This window comes from Bubalus kerabau, chromosome 10, assembly GCF_029407905.1.
Source record: "Bubalus kerabau isolate K-KA32 ecotype Philippines breed swamp buffalo chromosome 10, PCC_UOA_SB_1v2, whole genome shotgun sequence".
Taxonomy (NCBI): domain Eukaryota; kingdom Metazoa; phylum Chordata; class Mammalia; order Artiodactyla; family Bovidae; genus Bubalus; species Bubalus kerabau.
Genome location: NC_073633.1, coordinates 34,421,494 through 34,443,118, shown reverse-complemented (window position 1 = coordinate 34,443,118; position 21,625 = coordinate 34,421,494). Strand labels below are relative to the sequence as shown.

The 21,625-nt window shown below is 42.1% G+C and overlaps 1 protein-coding gene across 19 annotated transcripts in view; it reads right to left on the bottom strand.

Moving 5' to 3' along the window:
• FMN1 (formin 1) overlaps positions 1 to 21,625 on the bottom strand; it is a 497,917-nt gene that overhangs the window by 322,917 nt on the left and 153,375 nt on the right. For 18 of the 19 annotated variants that reach the window (XM_055537259.1, XM_055537263.1, XM_055537262.1 and 15 more), the window contains one exon: positions 12,512 to 12,629. The exons of the other annotated variant lie outside the window; for it this stretch is intronic. In XM_055537259.1, the coding sequence (XP_055393234.1) occupies positions 12,512 to 12,629 (118 nt within the window). The remainder of the gene's footprint in view (positions 1 to 12,511; positions 12,630 to 21,625) is intronic. 19 annotated transcript variants of the gene reach the window in all.

The following is a 21,625-nucleotide window of genomic DNA, read 5'->3' as shown; positions in this document are numbered from 1 at the left end:
TCTCAGTAAATAATTCCAGATAATTTTGATATAGAAAAAACAAACTGGATCTCCACCTCAACTTGTACACAAAAATCAATGCCCAGTATATTGTAAAAGTTTAAAGACAAATGAAGAACATTAATACCTTTATGAGAGAGTATTTTCATGACTGACTTAGGAAAGGATTATTTTAAGAAGGCTTAAAATACGCTAATGATAGGACAAGAATGATTATAATAAAAGTGAGAATTTCTATTCATCAAAAGGTACCATCAAGATAATGAAAAGCTCATCCAGAGAGTAAGAGAAAATACTTCAAACATATTTAACCAAATGGCTAATATCCAGCATATACAAATAACTTCTGTGTAAAATAATAAAAAAGAATCTACTTATTAAAAATGAACAAGTGATTCGAACAGGCACTTTATAAAACAGGAGATCCAATGGTCAATAAGCATATGAAAAAGTGCTTAACTGGGAAACAGCAGTTAACAACAGACTGGCTTGAATTAGAAAAATCAACCAAACCAAATGTTGGCAAAGATGTGGCACAATCGGAACTGTGATGTTTTAAGATGGGAATACAAATTGATACCATCATTTTGGAAAAGTATTTGGTATCATCTACTAACATTGATGTTCAAGCTGGTTTTAGAAAAGGCAGAGGAACCAGAGATCAACTTGCCAACATCCGCTGGATCATTGAAAAAGCAAGAGAGTTCCAGAAAACGTCTATTTCTGCTTTATTGACTATGCCAAAGCCCTTGACTGTCTGGATCACAATAAACTGCAGAAATTCTGAAAGAGATGGGAATACCAGACCACCTGACCTGCCTCTTGAGAAATCTGTATGCAGATCAGGAAGCAACAGTTAGAACTGGACATGGAACAACAGACTGGTTCCACATAGGAAAAGGAGTACGTCAAGGCTGTATATTGTCACCCTGCCTATTTAACTTATATGCAGAGTACATCATGAAAAATGCTGGGCTGGAAGAAGCACAAGCTGGAATCAAGATTGGCCAGAGAAATATCAATAACTTCAGATGTGCAGATGACACCACCCTTATGGCAGAAACTGAAGAGGAACTAAAAAGCCTCTTGATGAAAGTGAAAGAGGAGAGTGAAAAAGCTGGCTTAAAGCTCAACATTCAGAAAACTAAGATCATGGCATCCGGTCCCATCACTTCATGGGAAATAGATGGGGAAACAGTGGAAATAGTGTCAGACTTTATTTTTTGGGGCTCCCAAATCACTGCAGATGGTGACTGCAGCCATGAAATTAAACAACGCTTACTCCTTGGAAGGAAAGTTATGACCAGCCTAGATAGCACATTCAAAAGCAGAGACATTACTTTGTCAACAAAGGTCCGTCTAGTCAAGGTTATGGTATTTCCAGTGGTCATGTATGGATGTGAGAGTTGGACTGTGAAGAAAGCTGAGCGCCAAAGAATTGATGATTTTGAACTGTGGTGTTGGAGAAGACTCTTGAGAGTCCCTTGGACTGCAAGGAGATATACCCAGTCCATTCAAAAGGAGATCGGTCCTAAGTGTTCACTGGAAGGACTGATGCTAAAGGGGAAACTCCAGTACTTTGGCCACCTCATGCGAAGAGTTGACTAATTGGAAAAAACCCTGATGCTGGGAGGGATTGGGGGCAGGAGGAGAAGGGGATGACAGAGGATGAGATGGCTGGATAGCATCACCAACTCAATGGACTCAGTTTGGGTAAACTCCGGGAGTTGGTGATGGACAGGGAGGCCTGGTGTGCTGCGATTCATGGGGTTGCAAAGAGTCAGACGCGACTGAGCGACTGAACTGAACTAACACTGAAGAATTGATGTTTTTGAATTGTGGTGCTGCGGACAACTCTTGAGAGTCCCATGGACAGCAATGAGATCAAACCAGTTGATCCTAAAGGAAATCAACTACAAGTATTCATTGGAAAAACTGATGTGGAAGCTGAAGCCCCAGGACTTTCGCCACCTGATGCAAAGAGCCAACTCCCTGGAAAAAGACTGTGATGCTGGGAAAGATTGAGAGCAGGAGGAGAAGGGGGCAACCGAGGATGAAATGGTTGGATGGTATCATCAACAGAATGGACATGAGTTTGAGCAAACTCTGGGAAATAATGAAAGACAGGGAAGCCTGGGGTGCTGCAGTCCATGGGGTTGCAAAGAGTCAGACATGACTCAGCAACTGAACAACAACTGACGCTGAATACAGACATATCCTATGACTAGAAACTCCACTCCCCAGTATGTACCAAGGAGAAATGTGTTCCTTTGTGTGCCAAAAGACACATACAAGAAAATGAACAGCAACATACTCATAATAGCCCCAAACTGAGGATAACATGAAGGTCCATCATGGATGAATAAACACATTGCAATACATTCATACAGTGAAGTGGTATAGAACAATGAAAACAAGTAGATTACAGGTATCTACGATTACATGTTTGGTTCTCACAAGCTTAATGTTGAAGGAAAGCAGCCAGACACAAAATGAATCCATTTAGGTTCAGAAGCACTGAAACTAATCTATAGTGTTAGAAGTCAGAACTGTGATTTCTTTGGAGGACAAAGGTAGCTGTGATAGGAAGGGGGCAAGATAGGGGCCTTGGGGTTGTAGGCAATGGACTATTTCTTGATTTGCATGGTGGTTATGTTCACTTTGTTATAATTCATGGAGCTATTATACTATTTGTGATGAAATAAAAATTTGTATTCTAAAGCAAGTCAAGGAAAATTTACAAATTACATTTTTTCTTTGGACTTTGGCTTCCTCTCTCCCCTCTACTGTATATTGTGTATATGCATTACACATTGACCAAACCTTTCCATCAGAAGAAAGAACTACTCAACCATATAAATAACATTCTCCGAGCATCAACAAGATTACTCCTTAGGAACACCCTTCCTTAATCTTGTAAGGTGGTCATGACTCAAGATCCACTACTCTCTCTAATGGGCAGAACAGTTCTTGGAGAGTTCTGAAAGTCTATTCCCAGGTTTTAAGTTTTCAGTTCTGTTCAGTCGTTCAGTCGCTGACTCTTTGCGACCCCATGAATTGCAGCATGCCAGGCCTCCCTGTCCATCACCAACTCCCGGAGTTCACTCAGACTCACATCCATCGAGTCGGTGATGCCATCCAGCCATCTCATCCTCTGTCGTCCCCTTCTCCCCCTGCCCTCAATCCCTCCCAGCATCAGAGTCTTTTCCAATCCTTTTAATTTGGCTCAAATAAAATTTTCCATTTCTTTCTGAGGTTGAGTGATTTTTTCATCAGCACTTGTAATATGAGCAATTTTCCATATGTATGCTACACTTCAACCTAAACTGTTTTTTTAGAAAGCCAATTGTGGGAATTCCTTGACAATCCAGGCTTCCCACGTGGCACAATGGTAAAGAATCCGCCAACAAATGCAGGAGATGCAAGAGATGCAGGTTTGATCCCTGGGTCAGGAAGATCCCCTGGAGTAGGAATGGCGACCCACTCCAGTATTCTTTCCTGTAAAATTCCATGGACACAGGAGCCTGGTTGCTTACAGTTTATGGGGTCACAGAGTCAGACACAACTGAGCATACACGCATGCACACACACACACACCTTGGCGATCCAGTGGTTAGGACTCCATGCTTTCGTGCCATGGACCCAGGTACAATCCCTGATTGGGGATCTAAGACCCTGCAAGCTGCTTGGTGTGGTCAAAAAATAAATAACATAATAAGCTAGTTGTGATGCCACTGAATTTCATATATTATCTCATTTTATCTTTACAATAATTATTTTAAATTATCATCATTGCTCTTTTTAAACAGTTAGTACATGGAAGAGCCAAGCTTCAAACTCAACTCTATTTGATGCCCAAACCTATGAAACCCAAAGTAAAGGAAATACCAAACTTAAGCACATCCCTAAGATTTCCCTGGTTCAATTTCTTTCTCTCTGAGATCATCTTCTACTTTTCCCATCTTACATTCTCACTCCTTCCTCTGGGAAAGAGGGCTCAAGAGTTTAGCCATGGAACCTTTGCTTTAGTTACTAGTCAGAAATACAGTCATTTGTTCTTTCTATCAAAGAGGAAAACATTCACCATGTCCCAACTGCTGTTTCTGGGAGGAGGGATCTCAAAGAGTGAGTGCCCTTTCTTGGCTGAGCTGGTGGGTGATCCCAGAACAGTAAAGGTGGACCAGAGGAAAGAATTCAATGCAAGTGAAAGATGTGTGTTGTAGGGGGAATGGTAGAGGGGAGGGTACAGAGGTTGGAATGGTAGAGTGGTGCTTGGTGGAGGATCCAGAGAACAAACACTGGGCAGCTGGCAATAGATTTGAAAAACAGAAGAAAAATGAGGTCACCTGGATAAAATTTTCAGTAAAAAAAAAAAAAATAATAATAATGAAAGGAGGTATTTGTGAAAATGTGGCACAGGATATGGCATATCATATCAGCCTCACCTCCCCAAAAGAAGCTTCAAAGTGGATTTTAGTGCTTGTTTTATTTTCTCTAAAACATCATAAGACTACTGAAATACACAACCATTAAAATAAAAACATTTGTTCCTGTACCTCCTAAAATCAAATAACATGCACCCTGCATTTCAGCATACAAACTGAGCTCCATGAGCCCCACCTGAACTTTGCAAGAATTCACAAACCAGAAGCATTTTTATTTGCTTTACATTGCTTAAGTGAGGCTAGACCATATTAAAGATACCATTAAAATTCCTATTAACAATTTTTATGAGTCAAAAAGCAGCATGAAATGACCCAGTTAATTTCTGTGGATGTGTCTGGTGAGCTGGCATGGTACCCATATCTCTCCTTTATTATTCAGATAGACTCACTCCAGTGCTATAATACTTTGTTTTTTTGTTTTTTTAATAATCAGTATAATTCTTAAATGTTCCTGTTCCCATGTGCTTTCCTTGCTGGAGCTTTAATTGTTGTATGTTGGCAGGAAAAAAAAAAAAAACATTACTCAGTCTCCAATGCATTCCACCACCCCTATCCCCGACTTGAAGCTGTGGTTCTTCTCTTTCTTCTGTCATTTCAGCTCTCTTATTAATTACATGTATCTTTCCATAAGTCATAACCTCTCTGGCTCTCATTTGTAAAACTAATAGGATTAATCACACAATTTCTGAGATGCTTGTATCTCTAAATTCTTAATATTCTAAAGTTTCAGATTCTGTATTTTGATCTCTTGCTTTTCGTCCTCTGAGCTAAAGACCTTTACTAATATTTCCTAGGACACAACATATGATTCCTGAGTCACTGGTCCACATTTTGGAATTCCCTCTGCTAAATATCAATTCTTAGTTCCCATTTGTGTTCAGGAAGTCAGTCTCCCTCCCCCACAGCTCCCAGACACATAGTAGAAGCCTGTAACACTTGTGTCACCTCTGATTTCTCAGTATAAGATGCAAAGTTTTCCTGGACCATTGGCACAGCTTCCAATTTCTGGACCATCACCCTAACTCCATGCAAGTGATGGTAACATGTCACAAAGTCCTGTGAAATATACAATGAACTAACCTATTGCCTAGACCATGAAAGAAGACACTTAGGAAAATCTGAATGGACATATGATATTAAAGGAAAATCCATTCATGGCTAACATAGCTTCTTAGCTATGAATGAAGTTTTTAAAAGTACTAGAGGCCGATGAAATATTCCAAGATATTTATAGCTCTCCCTGGCTGGTGGAGATGAGAACGTCTGACTCACCAGGAAGGGTGGCAAACAGCTCTATCACTTTATAAGCAAGGGAACCTAAATTAGAAACAAACCAGAAAGTAGGCGGATCTTTATTATCAAGCTGAGGAATGGGTTACCTAAATTAGTCCAAATAGGGACGCTCCTGAGCTACTCCAAGGTTCTGGGTGGTGTGAATAAGCCCAAAGAGATGCCATATGCACTGACAACTTGCCCACTCACAGTAACCCTGGTGCCTGCTGTTAGGTTCTATTTACTACATAAGCCACAGTGTTCCTTGAGTATGGTGGTCCTTGTGCCAGCCCCCAGTCCCAGGCCAGCTCTGAGGTACAGCCAGGGGAGAGAAGGGCAGTTCCAGATGCACGCTGAAAGAGAAACTAAAGACGCATAGTTCATTTTATTTTGGGAAAACATGAGGGCTTGCTTTCTTTGTCCTTTTTTTCTCCATTTTTTTCTTGGGTAATTAAGTGACTGCCAGTTTCCTAAATGGTACCATTTTAATCTCACACACATTAGCTTCATTTCCTCTTCGGATGTTGAAGTACACAGTATGATGGTGTACTTTTTAAATATCCTAATACTTAAATAATAATGAAAGAAATGTTTCAGGTCATTCGTTATAACACAAAATAGGAGACGAAGAGGAAAGGAGGCCCAGCTCTAGGCTGAGCATTTGCAGCAAAGGTTCTTCATCTAAACCTGGGGACGTGGCAGGAGGTGGGGGAGGGTGTCCACAGATGGTTGTGGGGTGAGGAGGAGGGTCTGAAAGACTGTAGATGCAAAATTAACTGCAATGTCTTCTTCCATAGCTTTCTATCATCATTAGCCTTTTAAGGGGTCTCAGAATACTAAGAATCACCAACCAGAGTAAAACTAAGGAACAGTACCCCTGAGATCAGATGGTCCAAACATGCCCTTCACTCAGGCCAGCCCTGACCTCAGGAGAAAAATTTGAGTATCCAGTGAGTGTGACTCACTAGATTAGAAGGAATGCATTTGACTTTAAGGAAAAGTAATCACAAGATACAGTTTCACATCAATTTTTTTTTTTTTTTTTTCAAAAAATAACATGCCTGGGAATACATTTAGACACAATACAAGATATACCCCTATGTATCCATTTATTTAGTTTATTAAGTCAGAAAAGAAAACTTAAATAGGTTTAAAGATATGTTCCTGGTAAGAAATACTAAGCATTTTAAAGATTTCGATTCTCATTCCCACCTTCACATTAATTTATAAATAATGCAATTCCAATAAAAGTCCCAAAGGGAGTCTTTCAAAATAAGACTAAGTAAGCTAAAGTTTTCTGGAAGAAAAAAATAAGAAACAAAAAATTTTTTGGAAGTATGCCTGGGAACTTGAACAGATTCTGAGATATATTATATAGGTACAATAATGAAGATACTGGTACAAAATCCAAACACAAAGAGAAAAGAAAGCTCAATACTGTCCTAAACTTATCCTGGAGAGGAATAATTACTCCAGAAGCTTGCTATACAATTAGCTACTTACAAAACCGGAAGCTGCCATTAGCTCTCTACTGCAGGCTAGGCCCTGAAATAAGTTTTCAATATGAAATGGACAAAAAGAAGAGAAGGAAAGAAGAGGTAGAAAGAAATCACTTAAGAAATTTAAACATAAAGCTGATATTTGAGTAGGGGAAGTCCTCTGAAGCCAAAAGAAAGGCCATACAATAAAATGAGAGTAGATTTGATTATATAAACATCTTAAATTTCTATACACCAGAAAATACAAGTAAAATAGAACGCAAATAAGAGGAAAAAATAATTTCAGTGTTTTAAAAGTATTGATTTCATACTGAACAACTTTAGATAAGAAAATTAAGTTTGGCAATTAACATGCATAAAAACCTGAAAAAGGCATAAATACTTTTATTTAGCCATTGCACAAGCAATGTATCCTAAATAAAGAAAACACCGATAAACTATTTATGTTATTTTCATCATTATACATTTCAAAAAATGAAATCTACAAATTAATCATTGTTCAATGCAGAAATCAAAGATAAGTCACATTTTCAAGTATAAAAAGCAGTCTGTACAGTGTGATAAAAAAATTTTAAGTATTAAATTCACACAGGACTATCACCATTCAAAATGCTGGAGATGATATCTCTATGAAACACAATTTAGAGATTCTGTTTTACTCTGTGTTATTTCTAGATATTTCCAAACTTATTTTATTTTGTAATATTGGGAAACCACTGAAAGCCTATGGAAGATTTTCTGAGATCAGTAAACAAAGCCTCTATACTAAGGTGAAGTAGGAGTGCACAGGGCAAGGCTCTGAGTAATAGCCATTGTCTTTTTCTATGAACTGACTGGAGCAGAAAACATACCCTCCCACAGGATACAAGGGAGGAGCTTTTCTTCACGCCCTATGATGTGGTCAGGAACGATGTGGTACGTGTGTGCCAATTCTTTGCACAGACTGTCGGGCTTCAGAACCTTCTTTCACCTGGAGTCAGCCAGCAGTGTAACTGTGCTGGGTGTCTTTCATTTGCCTCCCAGATCCACTCTCGCCCCTTCTGGGTCTTTTTCTGGGCTCTGCTGTCTGGCCTAAAGCAGATCCCAGTCCACTAACTTCTCTTTGGATTTGGCCAAGAGGAGAGATGGCAGGAGACCAGAGAGCAGGAGAAGAAAGTCAGAGCATTCATTCCCCCAGCTCCCTCCCACGGGCAGGTCACCATGGACTTGCTGCATCCCTCCACTGAAGGCCACGACTCCTGTTGGGTAGCCCCCTCCACACCACTCAGCCTCCCTCTGACATTATGGGTTTTCTAGCAGCTTCACCTGGCCCTGCCTGGGCTGTAAACTCCTCCCATGATTACTAGCCCCAGAGAGCTGCTCCATCTCTCACTGCTTTTCCCAAACCCCATCCACACCTTTGTAAACCATCTCCAACAAACTGTCAATCAAATCATCCTCACTTGATCCCTGACAAGACCCTGGCTGATACAGTAATAGTATACAGAATTATCCAAAGACAAAATAAGTATAGCTAAGTGCATTTATTCTCCATAAAGCAAAATGGGAAAAAAAAAAAAAAAAAGTAGCCTAATAGGGTCTATAAAATTCTTTCAAGTTTGAGATAAAAGTTTAACCCCATGTTACCTCTATTATTTGACTATTCTATGATACCTAGATCCTTATTATGTCCAATCTTTTTTTTTTTTTTTTTTTTTTTTTTTAGAAGACATTGGGCCCGTTACAAACCCTTAAGTAACCTCACCACAGATAGGACAGCCTGTTAGAGGAGGAACAGAAGAGATCCCTGGGGATCTATCTCTGATAAGACAAACAGCTTTTGCAGCATTAAACTTAAAGGTAGACATTGACTTTTTTTTCGTTTAGGTTCCCCTTGTATTGTTTCACACCTTTTCACTTGGTTGTGACTTGGTTTTACTTAGCCCTGGGCTTCACAAGGTAATCAAGTTTTCTCCACCCAGATGTTTCTGGTCTGCAGTGCAGGAACGCGGCAGGGACTCAACCTGACTTAACCATTTAAGAATGTGATGAGCCCACTGAAAAATTCCTCCTAAAAAGAGCCAGACTATCCCACAAGCTTGTTTCGAGAGCAAACTTCTGTACTCAGGAGGAGGAGGAAAGACAATTCTGTGAACATGAGGGCTGTCACTTAGATTATAGTCCCCAGTCCAATTCCAAGGAATGCTGGGGTGGGGGAGGGGATGGGGGGCAGGGGAGAGAGAATGCTCTTTTCACTCACAATAGCTTTGAGGCATCCCAAGCACAAAGCAGAACTGCATTGCTAATAATGTATGAAAGGACAGTACAGGGCTTGGGAAAAGGGATTCTTTCTCATTTGAGCAGAGCGATTCAAATACTGTGTGAATGAACACAGGGGACCCTCCCTGGTAGAGGTCAACTCCAACCTGCCCAAGTCCCTTGAGTGACAGCTCTGGTGGGCGCTAGTGCCCCTCTCAACTGGCACATCACCTGGGCTCTGAGAGCTCAGAGACTGGCAGTGGAAGGGCCCTTGATGGTGGATGCAGCGTCATCAGAATGGCAGCAGAGGCTCCAGTGGGAGCCAAAAGCTTTAGCTGCCGAGGGAGTGAGTTTGTTGCCGTGTCAGCAGCTATACATGCTGCTGATGGCTTTGGCAGTGGCAGAAGAGTGCACCCTTGACAGCTGGCACCAGCAACAGTGGTCAGCTTCTCTCACATGGCGACGAGGGCTCCAGAAGCCATAGTTTAAAGGGACAGCTTCCCTTAGATCAGCTCTTTCTTTTTATCCTTGAACAAAAGTGATCTGACTATATCAGATGACCACCTAAGCCCTCAGAAAGACATCACTGAACGATGAACTCTCAACAGAGGGAAACACAAGCAGCAGCACATCCAAAGTAGCCAAGAGCAGCACAAGGACAGTGAGAGATTCAAGGTGGAAAAAACACCTCTGGGCCAGCCCTGCCGAGGACTGGGCTCCGACGCTGACAGCGCAGAACTCTTACATCTGTGTGCTTAATCACTCAGTTGTGTCTGGCTCTTCGTGACCCCGTGAACTGTAGCCCGCAAGGCTCCTCTGTTCATGGGATTCTCCAAGCAAGAATACTAGAGAGGATAACCATTCCCTTCTCCAGGGGATCTTCCTAACCCAGGGATGGAACCCAAGTCTCCTGCATTGCAGACAGATTCTTTATCATCTGAGTCAATAGCATACTTGAAATACGAATGCTATCCCATTTCACTAAATGAATTATACATGCCAGGAAAAATTAAAAGCACTTCGAACACCCTAAAATATTTTGGATCTCATTTTTCTATCTCTGTGCTCCCTACTTCCCTAAGGGCAGGGAAACCAATGGAAATACCACAAAATGTATTCAGTTATAAACTACGTGCTTATAAGACTCCAGATTTCTCAACAACAGAACTTAAAATCACAAGGCAAGTGTTAACTTCCTCAAGATTAGCAATAAATGACAAGGCAACCATATGTTGGTATTGAGTCATGGAGTAAAAAGAAGTTTCCTGCAGGCATAGGGTATCTGCTTTAATACTCCGTAAAGTGTTATCAGCAGAGTAATTACTGCTACAAGGTTCATAAGAAAATAAGCACCAGACCTGGGAGCACAGAAAGTGAGCCACAGGACTGCCACCCATGGGAACCCGCTGGGGACCGAGATGCCTTCTCCAGACAACAGTCAGTCTTCTCTCTGCAGCAAGCTGTCCTTGTACCAGCAGAACGCACCCAAGAGGACTGTTACTATTCATTGCTTCCCCCCTCCTTTTCCCTCATCTAATCCCAGACCTTAGATTGCTCTGTGAACACACATTTCATGACCAAAAAAAGACAGAGAGCTTGGAAAGCTACTGACTTTCGGTGTAATTACACAGCAAGGTAATGACAGGATTCCTCTGAGCTTCTAGAAACAGAAGAGGAGAGAAAGCAATACTCGGGAATCTCTATAGAGTATAAATGCCCCCAAATGTGATTTGACATAGACTGAAAAGTCATTTAGGACCTTTCTTTCTCTACTCAGCAAATGCTCATTATCACAAGGAAGACTGCCACCCCATTATACACTGGGAATAAGAACTCAGAGGATTCTGGTTTTTCACTAAAGGGAGCTTCAGGACTTTTGACTGTTCAAACTGCCAGATTATGGAAAAGACAACTTGGTAGGTGGTCAGTATTGCAGTCATAAGCATTCTGATTTTGGAAAAATCAAATGTAGGCAAGAAGAACGAAATTGTAATACACATTTTCACCAAGGTTATCATAGCTTTCACTCTGTAAGTCAAGCAGGTCAGAAAAAAATGTCATCAAGTCGTTGTCTTGGGGGTAGTCAGAAGTTTGCAACTGTGTACGTGGAGGCTAGAATTCAGATCCATTTGTGCCATCACTTACTGATTGTAACTTTATCATCTTTCAAAAAGCCTGTGGATTACTAAACCATCCAAACTTTGATCCACTTATGTCAACCAGTCAATCAATAAGAACTGAAAGAAGTACTTCTTTTGTATAGCCATACAGACTGGTAATATATACAGATACCTAAGACAATCAGCAAAATGGAAGCCTATGCAAGAAATCTTCAAATATCAGGAAGAAGACAAAGAGGTTTCCTCAGAGATACATAAAAACACACATATATACAATTAAGACGTAACCTCCTCCCATTCTTTTCTTTTCTTTTTTTTTTTTTTTAATTTCATGTGAACCCTTCACTTAAAAAGTAAAAATATCTAGATTCCCATTCTACTTAAATACGTTCAAGCAAAGCTCTGGGGAAGATTTCCAGGGAGTTAGATTGCTTCGAAATTGGCCATGCATTAAATAAAGCTTTGTTTAACAAAAGTGAAAGAGTAACTGATGGTATCTGTACATTCACTCTGCACAAGGTTCCTGTGGCTCAAAAGCATTACTTGAAGACAAAGAACAAATCGTATTCCAGCTCTGGAGACTCACACTCTGCCTCTGCCAGAAGCCCTGTCGGCTCACACACTCTCTGAGGGCCAACCACCCGCTTCCTGAAGAATCTGTAATCTACCTTCTCCATTAGTTCCCCCAAGGTTCTCCTCCTTTACACAAGTGCCCCCCACTTCATTCATTTCACTGCATTCACCTTTCATCTCTAAGAGATTCATTCCTGATAAGTGTGCCAGGGGTCAATGTAACATCGAAACCAAAAAGAAAAGCCTTGAGCATTGCATTTTATAATGAAACAAAAACTCCAATTCTCAGAGTCTACTGAGCTAGAACTAAAAAGCCAATGCAGCAAGAGATTCATTTCTGAGACCTGGCTTCTTTTCACATCACCTGCTTCAGTGTACTTCAATCCCACTTTTTCTTCTGTGTCCTTTGTCTTCGGTGGTGGCCAGACAGCCTGGAGTCTGCCAGGAATCCTATCATCCTGCTCAGTGGGGCTGTGGTCAGGCTGTTGGAAAAGTGGGCAGAGAAAAGTTTAAGTTCAATAAAATGTGACCAGAGCCAACTAAACCCTGAGTTGCATACTGCTCTCACTCGCTGCAACTGAAACAACTCACTACAATACAATCCTTTTCCAGAAACATAAAGTGATCAGCTGGAGTGGAAAAACAAAACAACTTAAGGCCAAGTATTACACAACCTTCAATAAGTGATTTTTAGCACGTAACTCTTTTAAAAAACCATAAATACACTTTGAGCTGAAGATACAGATGTACTATAACCTGGTACATTTATACTGTAATTTGGTACATTTATAGGTATGTTTACAAATATTGCCCAAACAACTCCAGGGTTAAAGATATAAACCAGCTTTGCACTTTCCATGAAGATTAGTTCTAGGTCAAGATAACACTTCTCTAAGACATTCACATTGATCAATTCTTTTTTATTTTTTTTAATTTTATTTTATTTTTAAACTTTACAAAATTGTATTAGTTTTGCCATATATCAAAATGAATCTGCCACAGGTATACATGTGTTCCCCATCCTGAACCCTCCTCCTTCCTCCCTCCCCATACCCTCCCTCTGGGTCATCCCAGTGCACTAGCCCCAAGCATCCAGTATCGTGCATCGAACCTGGACTGGCTACTCGTTTCATACATGATATTTTACATGTTTCAGTGCCATTCTCCCAAATCTTAAAAAAGAATGAAATGGCTGTCACATTCAAGCTATTTTTACAGGGGTTGATTTTACAACCAGAAGAATGCTATATTGTATTTAGTTTTTAACTGCAACCCAAGCTAACTTTTCTAAAGACCTTAAATTTAACATTTTAACTGATCAAATGTATGAGGGAATGATAATTATATTCAAGGTGAAACTATGCAAAAAATTCTCCTCACTGCCCTTATGAACTTTTAAGATCCACTGAACAAGTGCTTGCTGCTGCTGCTGCTGCTGCTAAGTCGCTTCAGTCGTGTCTGACTCTGTGCGACCCCATAGATGGCAGCCCACCAGGCTCCCCCGTCCCTGGGATTTTCCAGGCAAGAGCACTGGAGTGGGTTGCCATTTCCTTCTCCAATGCATGAGAGTGAAAAGTGAAAGTGAAGTCGCTCAGTCGTGTCCGACTCCCAGCAACCCCATGGACTACAGCCTACCAGGCTCCTCCGTCCATGGGATTTTCCAGGCAAGAGTACTGGAGTGGGGTGCCATTGCCTTCTCCGAAGTGCTTGCTAGTCCTTACAAATTTCCTGAATACTTTTTTAAACAACTGTAACAGTTTTCACTAATTAGATGGTTACCATGTGCTAACTTCATTTATTCTTCAATACTACCATATAAAATTATTTTCATCATTTTGCTGATGAAGAGATTGAGGCTTAGAGGAGATCAAGGTCACCCAACCAGTAATTGGTGGAGTTAGAATTATAACCCAGGTCTCATTCTAAACCCAGTCCTCAATCAGGATATCTTATAACCAACACAGAACATTTTAATCACATCACAAACATGTATTTGGCCAAGTGACCAATTTTCAAAGGAAAAATACAGTTTTCACAGAGGTATAATTAATTAAATGGGAAGGAAGTCTGGGCTACATTTCCATATTGCATTGATTCTGATGCTGCCTGGGTTTTATAAGCACATTTACTATTAATGCTTAAACTCAGAGTGACAGTTTCCCTTTCTGATCTGCACACCTTTCTTACAACAATCCAGAGAAATATAAGAAAGAAAGAAAATACTCCAACTCCAAAATGTCCAACTCCAGACTCCTTATAAGGACCACTTGATTATATCATGTTTCACCTAGAGGAGTGTCACTAAGAGTAGGTAACTAAGATCCTCTTTGACAGGAAACCTGAAAAGAAACATGGCCACATAACACTTGATGACAAATCACACAACCCAACTGCTACGTACGCTTTTGGAATCTGAGGGGCCATCCGCAGGCCTTGACCTTGACCGCTCAAACACAGCTCTTAGGGACTCCTTCTCATGCCTCATCTTGCGCTTGAGAGCTTCCAGCTCAGAGGTGTCAGCGGTGGTCTCCTTTTTGGGGGGACGGATGAATAAGGCTTTAAAGGCCTCCAAGGCAGTTTCTGGAGGCTTTGGCTTGACCTCTCCTCCCTGGGTTTGGGCTTCTCCAGGGTCGCTCTGGCTCTCCTGAGGTGCACCACAGCCCATCTCTTCCCCCTTGAGCTGTTCAGGGTCTTCTGGCTTCGGTTCAGCTTTGGGGACGTCAATGTTGAGCAGCTGAGAGAGCTGCTCCAGGAGAGTGGGAGTGGCCTTTGGATAGCTTGTTTTCTCTCCCGTTTTCACTGCTGGAGGCCCTGCCTGTGCTAGGGACCGCTGGACTGGTTGGGTCAACTTGAGCAAAGCCAGGTCCCCATCCTTTGGTTTAATTTCAGTGATGGTCTCCCCGCCCTCGGTTGTGGCTCCCTTCTTCAGCACACGAAGCCCACTGAAAAAAGCTGGAAGCTGGAAGGACTTCTCTCCAGGGACTTCTTTTTTAGAAGAGGTGTTCTCGGTGACACCACCACTTGAGTCCTGGTCTGCTACCACAGCTGGAGCCATGGAACCTTTTTCTCCCGCTTCTCGCTGGCAAGGGCTGTGCTCTGTGTGAAGGCCACCTTTGTCGGGTTCCAACTTGCAGCTTATCTCCTGCAGAGTTCTTTGAGGACTTTCTCCACTGAGCTCTGCATCACCCCTGTCACCAGGGGCGGTATTTTCCCTTCCATCTCCTGGCTTTTCTTGGGGCTCCTCGGATGGCTCAGATAAAACAACACCAGGGGATCTGGGGCTATTGGTCTTGCTTCCCTCTTCTGGTTCCTGGCCTCCATCATCAGAATCAGAATCAATGGTGGTGTTCACCAGGGTCCCTCGAACCAAAATGACATTGTCTTTGTTCACATTCAAAGCAGCGAGTGGAAGCAGCTCTTGTCCAGGGAGAGAAATCCCGGCCTCTGCTTCTCCCCTAGGACTTCCCTCCAACTCCGTCTGCGTCTCCACCTTTGTCTTCCCATCATTTCCATGGTCAAGTGGAACCTGAGCCTCTGCCTCCTGCAGATCCGATCCACTACTGGGCTCCACCACTAAATTACGGAAGGCTTTCAGCACTGCGTCTTCCTCTTCGGGTTTCACAGATTCCAATTTACTCGTGAACCCAAAGAGGGATTTCATAGAGAACTTTGTAAGGATCGACAGCGCCGGGTCCAGTCCGGCTTCAGGTTGTTCTGATTTCGAGCCATCACTGCCTTTCAGAGCGTTTCCAACTTCCTCCATGTCCCAGCAGGACACTTCTGCTACCTTCCCCTGCTCTCTCAGTTTCTGCACTCCATCGGCTCTTAACTTCCAGAACGGAGAGCACAGGACCGGCCGGTGGACTCAGCCGCAGCGCGAGCACACTTGGCCCGGCCCTGGTCCCTCCCGAGCCCTCCTTCCGGTTTGCGCGGGGATGGGGCGCCCCAGGCAACTGTAAAAAGTCCACGGGGCTTTATGTCCAGAAGCAGCTGAGGCTGCGCACCTTACTACACACGGACTGGGAGGCTGCTCCTCTGGGACTTCCGTATTTATTCCCGGGGACAAAAGGCTTTTTGTCGTAGGGAAAATCAGCCTGCCCCCACTCATCCCAGCCCAGGATTTGCCACGAGCTCCGCCCTAGTGCCCGCGGTTCTCCTGGTGGCTTTCAACTTCCTCATTGGTGAGCACGGGAGGCTCCAGAGAGTGCTGAGCGGGCAAGCAGTTCCTGACAGCCTTCAACCACCTCCCCGCCCCTCCACTCCCAGAGCAGCCCAGGAAGTTCTAAAGTGAATCAGCAGAAAATGACTGAAATACGTCTTGCGGGCTCTCTTTTGCCATCTAAATCACGGTCAGAAGCCTGTGCCATCCAAGCAAAAAAAAAAAAAAAAACAAAAAAAAAAACACCCCAAAACTAGCACTGCACGCAGACCGACAGCCACTTACAAAGCCCGAAGCAAAGAAATATTTAAAAGTAAAGAAAGAAACAGATCATCTCAAAGTGCCAAGGACTCGAAAAAGCAGTTAATTTACTACCCTTGAAGCTTTTTCTTTTTCTTTTTTTAAGTGCTTTCTTCCGCCTCCCTGCAGGTTTCATCTGGAATGCAGATTTTAGCTTCCAGGGAAGGAAAACCAACAAGACTGGTTTCAGATTACTGCTGTTTTAGCTCTGCCCTGCTGTCAGAGTTCTACAAACAGGCACTTAGGCAAGCACGCCCACCACGCCCACTGCCCACCAGCCTCAGGGTGGTAGAGTAAACAGCCCCAGTCAGGGAGGAATGATAACCCCCAACTCTCTTGGGCTAACCTTGGGCTTCTGTTCAGCAGCTCTGACTTCCTAGCTTTCTTAGGAATCCTGCTGCCCAAAGGGCACCCCTCTGTGCTTCAGCCATCCAGCCAACAAATTGAAACCTAGCATGGTACAAAGTAACACACAACCTGCCCTGTTAGGCAAAGCAATTCATAAAAAAGATCCCCAAGAAGCCACATTTCCCTACAGGGAAAAACATCTGAAAGGTCTCTATCAGGGCTCTGTCACAGACCCATTTGCCTAAAACAAAAACAGGAAAGACAAAACCACCACCAAACATCAGCTCAGTGTAGTTTCCAATGCTGTACAAGCTGGGAACCTGGCAATGAAGGACATGGAAAAATTGCAGCTCTGTTTCCTAGCAGCATACCTGCCTCTTGGGGCAGCTTCCTCTTGTACCTGAAGGTCTCAGTGTTTACCAGATCCTATTGAGTCAGCAGGCATTTAGTAAGCACCTGGAATGGATAAGGCACTATGCTGGATCAAGAGAGCCAAACTGGCTTAATAGTCATCATAGTTTAATAGTAATCACTGGCTCTCTGAATAAAGCTACGAGAAGATTGAGCCCAAGCGTTAAATGCAAACAAATTTATTCTGCAAAACAGAAGCTGTAGCCATAAGCAAAACAGCTGTCTTGCTTTATCTGCAGCAGGGAATGGCTGTGGCTTCCACACTGCTAACTTGAATTGTGTTCTCCACTGAGAAATTCTGATCACAATAATAAATTTCCAGTGCGATGTGTTCAAAAGAAACCTTCACACAAAAAGCGTACATATGATTATAGCCCATCAACTCTTATAGGAAAATTAAAACAGTGCTTCCTCATCCCTGATTTGACCTTGTGTCTAAATGGATACTTTCCTGGTTGCTCCTGATCCCAGCATATTTTAAGATTATTAAATAGGGCATGGTTAATCAAAAGGCCACCACAACACTCAGGAAAATTCATTCGTGCCATTTAAGCCTCATAACAAGCTTCCTATCTAAAGGAAATGCCTGTTGATAAAAATCATACTTCTGCTTCTTCAGGACAGAGAAAGAAAAAGGAATCATTACATCAGATCATAAGATCAGTCTTCTGAAGAACCATGTAGACCAGTCAACATATGGGTGAGGGGAAGAGACATGGCACATATTTGTTGTTCTTTAACCGAGAAAGCTCCATTTTCTCAGACATAATTATTGATTTCCAGAATAAGTTGCTAAGCACTTTCAGCAGATATGGGCAAAATTGGACATAAACTAGAAGACTCTTCTACACTACAGCATGGAGTGGAAATACAAAGTTCTAGCACCTTCTCAATACCCACGGACATGAATACAACGTCGTGGGAATCTTGGGTCCCAGGGAGACAGTTTGATTCCAGTCCCTTGGCTTAGGGTAGATAAGGTGTTCTTAGGTTCATTTTAAAAATGAAGCAACCATGGCCAAGAGAATGCAACCAAGCAAAGGTGCACAGCTAATAAGTGGATGATACTAATAATACATAACATTTATTAGGTGTTTACAAGCACTGTTCTAGTTGCTCCATGTGTATTAACTGATTAGTACATCTAACTATGGGCTTCCCTGATGGCTTGGTGGTAAAGAATCCACCTGCGAAGCAGGAGGCACAGGTCTGATCCCTTTGTGGGGAAGATCCCTCTGAGAAGGAAATGGCAATCCACTTCAGTATTCTTGCAGGGGAAATCCTATGTACAGAGGAACCTGGCAGGTTACAGTGCATGGGGTCACAAAGGAACAACTTAGCAACAAAATATCAACAACATCTAACTATGAGGTTGGTATTATTTTCTTTTTCCTGTTTGGAAACTGGGGCATGGAAAGATGATGTAACTTGCTCATATTCACAAGAAGAACTGGAACTTGAATCAAGACAATCAGGCCACAGAATCCACAGTCTTCTAAAAGCCTGAGCCCTGATTCCTGCCATAACAGGACTCCACATCCACCTGCATCTTAAAATATGCAGGCGTGTCAGCCCGGTTAGGTGGTGGGGTCTCACTAGGGCATGTATTGTACCTTACCCTCTGAAATGATACCGAAGACTGACTTCATGAAAAGAAAAAAAATATGAGCGGGACCATTCTTTTCCCTTGTAAATTTAGAGGGGAAATCTAGACAGGCTACTTAGAAAAAATCAAGCAAAAATTCCCTAGCTGGCTTGTCTACTGGTCACAGACAAGACACATAATCCTCAGGACTCAAATTTATCAAGAGGCTTTCCAGTTTACCTATACAATTCTCCTTCATTTAGCAAAGTGAACTATCACAAAGATGCATTCATCCAACAATCATTGTCAAGCACCAACTCTGTACGACATAAAGATGAAGAAATTCAGCCTTCCACCTTGATGAAACATGAAGTTTAATAGGGGAAATCAGCCAAGAAAGAGGTGATTCTTGTTCAGAGACTGTAACTTAGTACTTTATACTCCAGACTCAGTTTAATTAGCAATAGGTGGACCTAAGACAATTTTGAATGAAAGCAAGTTATGACCATAAAAATATGAAGATAAGTAAGAAAGGGCAGCATGGTAATTTAAAGAGATTTTTGAATATTGACTCTTTCAGGACACTCATTCTCATGACCATGAGAAATGTTACAACATCTGGTCATTTAGGGAATGGAAAAATGTTTCAGACCATAGTAGTTTTCAAACAAGCAGCCTACAAGTCTGATCTTAGTTGGGCGGTCTTTAAAAATTCATCTATTTAATGCTCTAACATTCTCAGAGGAAAAAAGAATCACCTCTTTTGGACATTATTTTTGTCTTATTCTATGAAAGTGAAAGTGGAGAGCTTAAAGCTCAACATTCAGAAAATGAAGATCATGGCATCCAGTCCCATCACTTCATGGCAAATAGATGGGGAAACAGTGGAAACAGTGTCAGACTTTATTTTTCTGGGCTCCAAAATCACTACAGATGGTGACTGCAGCCATGAAATTAAAAGACGCTTACTCCTTGGAACGCAAGTTATGACCAACCTAGATAGCATATTCAAAAGCAGAGACATTACTTTGCCAACAAAGGTTCGTCTAGTCAAGGCTATGATTTTTCCTGTGGTCATTTATGGATGTGAGAGTTGGACTGTGAAAAAGGCCGAGTGCCGAAGAATTGATGCTTTTGAACTGTGGTGTTGGAGAAGACTCTTGAGAGTCCCTTGGATTGCAAGGAGATCCAACCAGTCCATTCTGAAGGAGATCAGCCCTGGGATTTCTTTGGAAGGAAGGATGCTGAAGCTGAAACTCCAGTACTTTGGCCACCTCATGCGAAGAGTTGACTCATTGGAAAAGCCTCTGATGCTGGGAGGGACTGGGGGCAAGAGGAGACGGGGACGACAGAGGATGAGATGGCTGGATGACATCACTGACTCGATGGACATGAGTCTGGGTGAACTCCGGGAGTTGGTGATGGACAGGGAGGCCTGGCGTGCTGCAATTCATGGGGTCGCAAAGAGTCGGACACGACTGAGCAACTGATCTGATCTGATCTGACAATACATGCTTTTCAAGTACCTACTATGCAAAAACAGCCAAGTAACAGCCAAGACTTTCTCCTTTACAACCTCACCTGATTCTCTTTTATTCTAACCTCAAGATACTTAATAATAGCTACCTGTGCAAAAGACCAGATTAAAAATTATCTACTTTGGACAACTAGTTGAAATAGGCATGATCAATATCAGGTAGGATAACTCACATGTTGCTCTTTGTAACTATTTGGTACCCAGCTTGTGAAAACTGAATACAGAATTTATGTGGAGAATTTACTACTAATGAATTCTCCATGTTCCTCCCATCTCACCATGTTCTCAGATTGAGGCTGGAGTTAACTGAACCTCATGTCAATAAACATTCCAATAAACAACACCTGGTGAGATAAGCCTAAAAAAAGGTAATAAACAAAAAAGAAGGGATATCATCTCCTGGAAGTAGTAGAACCTAGCTTCTTGATTCTCATAACAACTAAAGGAATGAGCATTAAAAATTTTTCAAAATCAATTTGCAGAAATAGCACACTGTCTAAAGCAGAAACTTCCTAAAGCCCCTCGCTCCCCACCTCACACACGCTTTGCAGCACTCTCCCATGTCACTCAGCTTAGAGAATTCCTTCCCACACATATTCTCATAAAACCCTCTCCGAGCACTCTCCCAGAAAGGCAAGGGAAAAGTGAGATTAATTTCATGGTATTAGGCTAAATTTCTCATGTTTCTCCTTATCCAATAAGCTCCAAGTTCTGGGCCTGATTTTTCATGACCGCTTCCAGCTTCTAGGGATTCAACTAGGTTCATGGAATGACTGCTGAAGAAAAGTAGAAGTTAAAATTGGTAAGAGTATGTAAGATTGTAGAAACTATTTCTGTGGAAGAAAAGTGTTTAGAGCAATGGACTGGGAAAAGTAAGTAAGTAAAGTATGAAGAAAGCTATAAGTGAGGTAATGGGTGGAGATGGGGTTTTGGAGGTTCAGGAAGCATGTTTTAAATAAGTGACACTTAACTAAGTGAGCTCTGAGGAAATAACGCCATAGAAGTACTCAAAAAGACATTTGTTAAATGAATGAGGCGTCAGATGAAAGAAGTATAAGATAATGGAAGAAGATGGGTAGAATCAAATTGTTGGGGGGCTTAAGAGGACTTCAGAAGGACTAGAAGACAATCAGCTCAA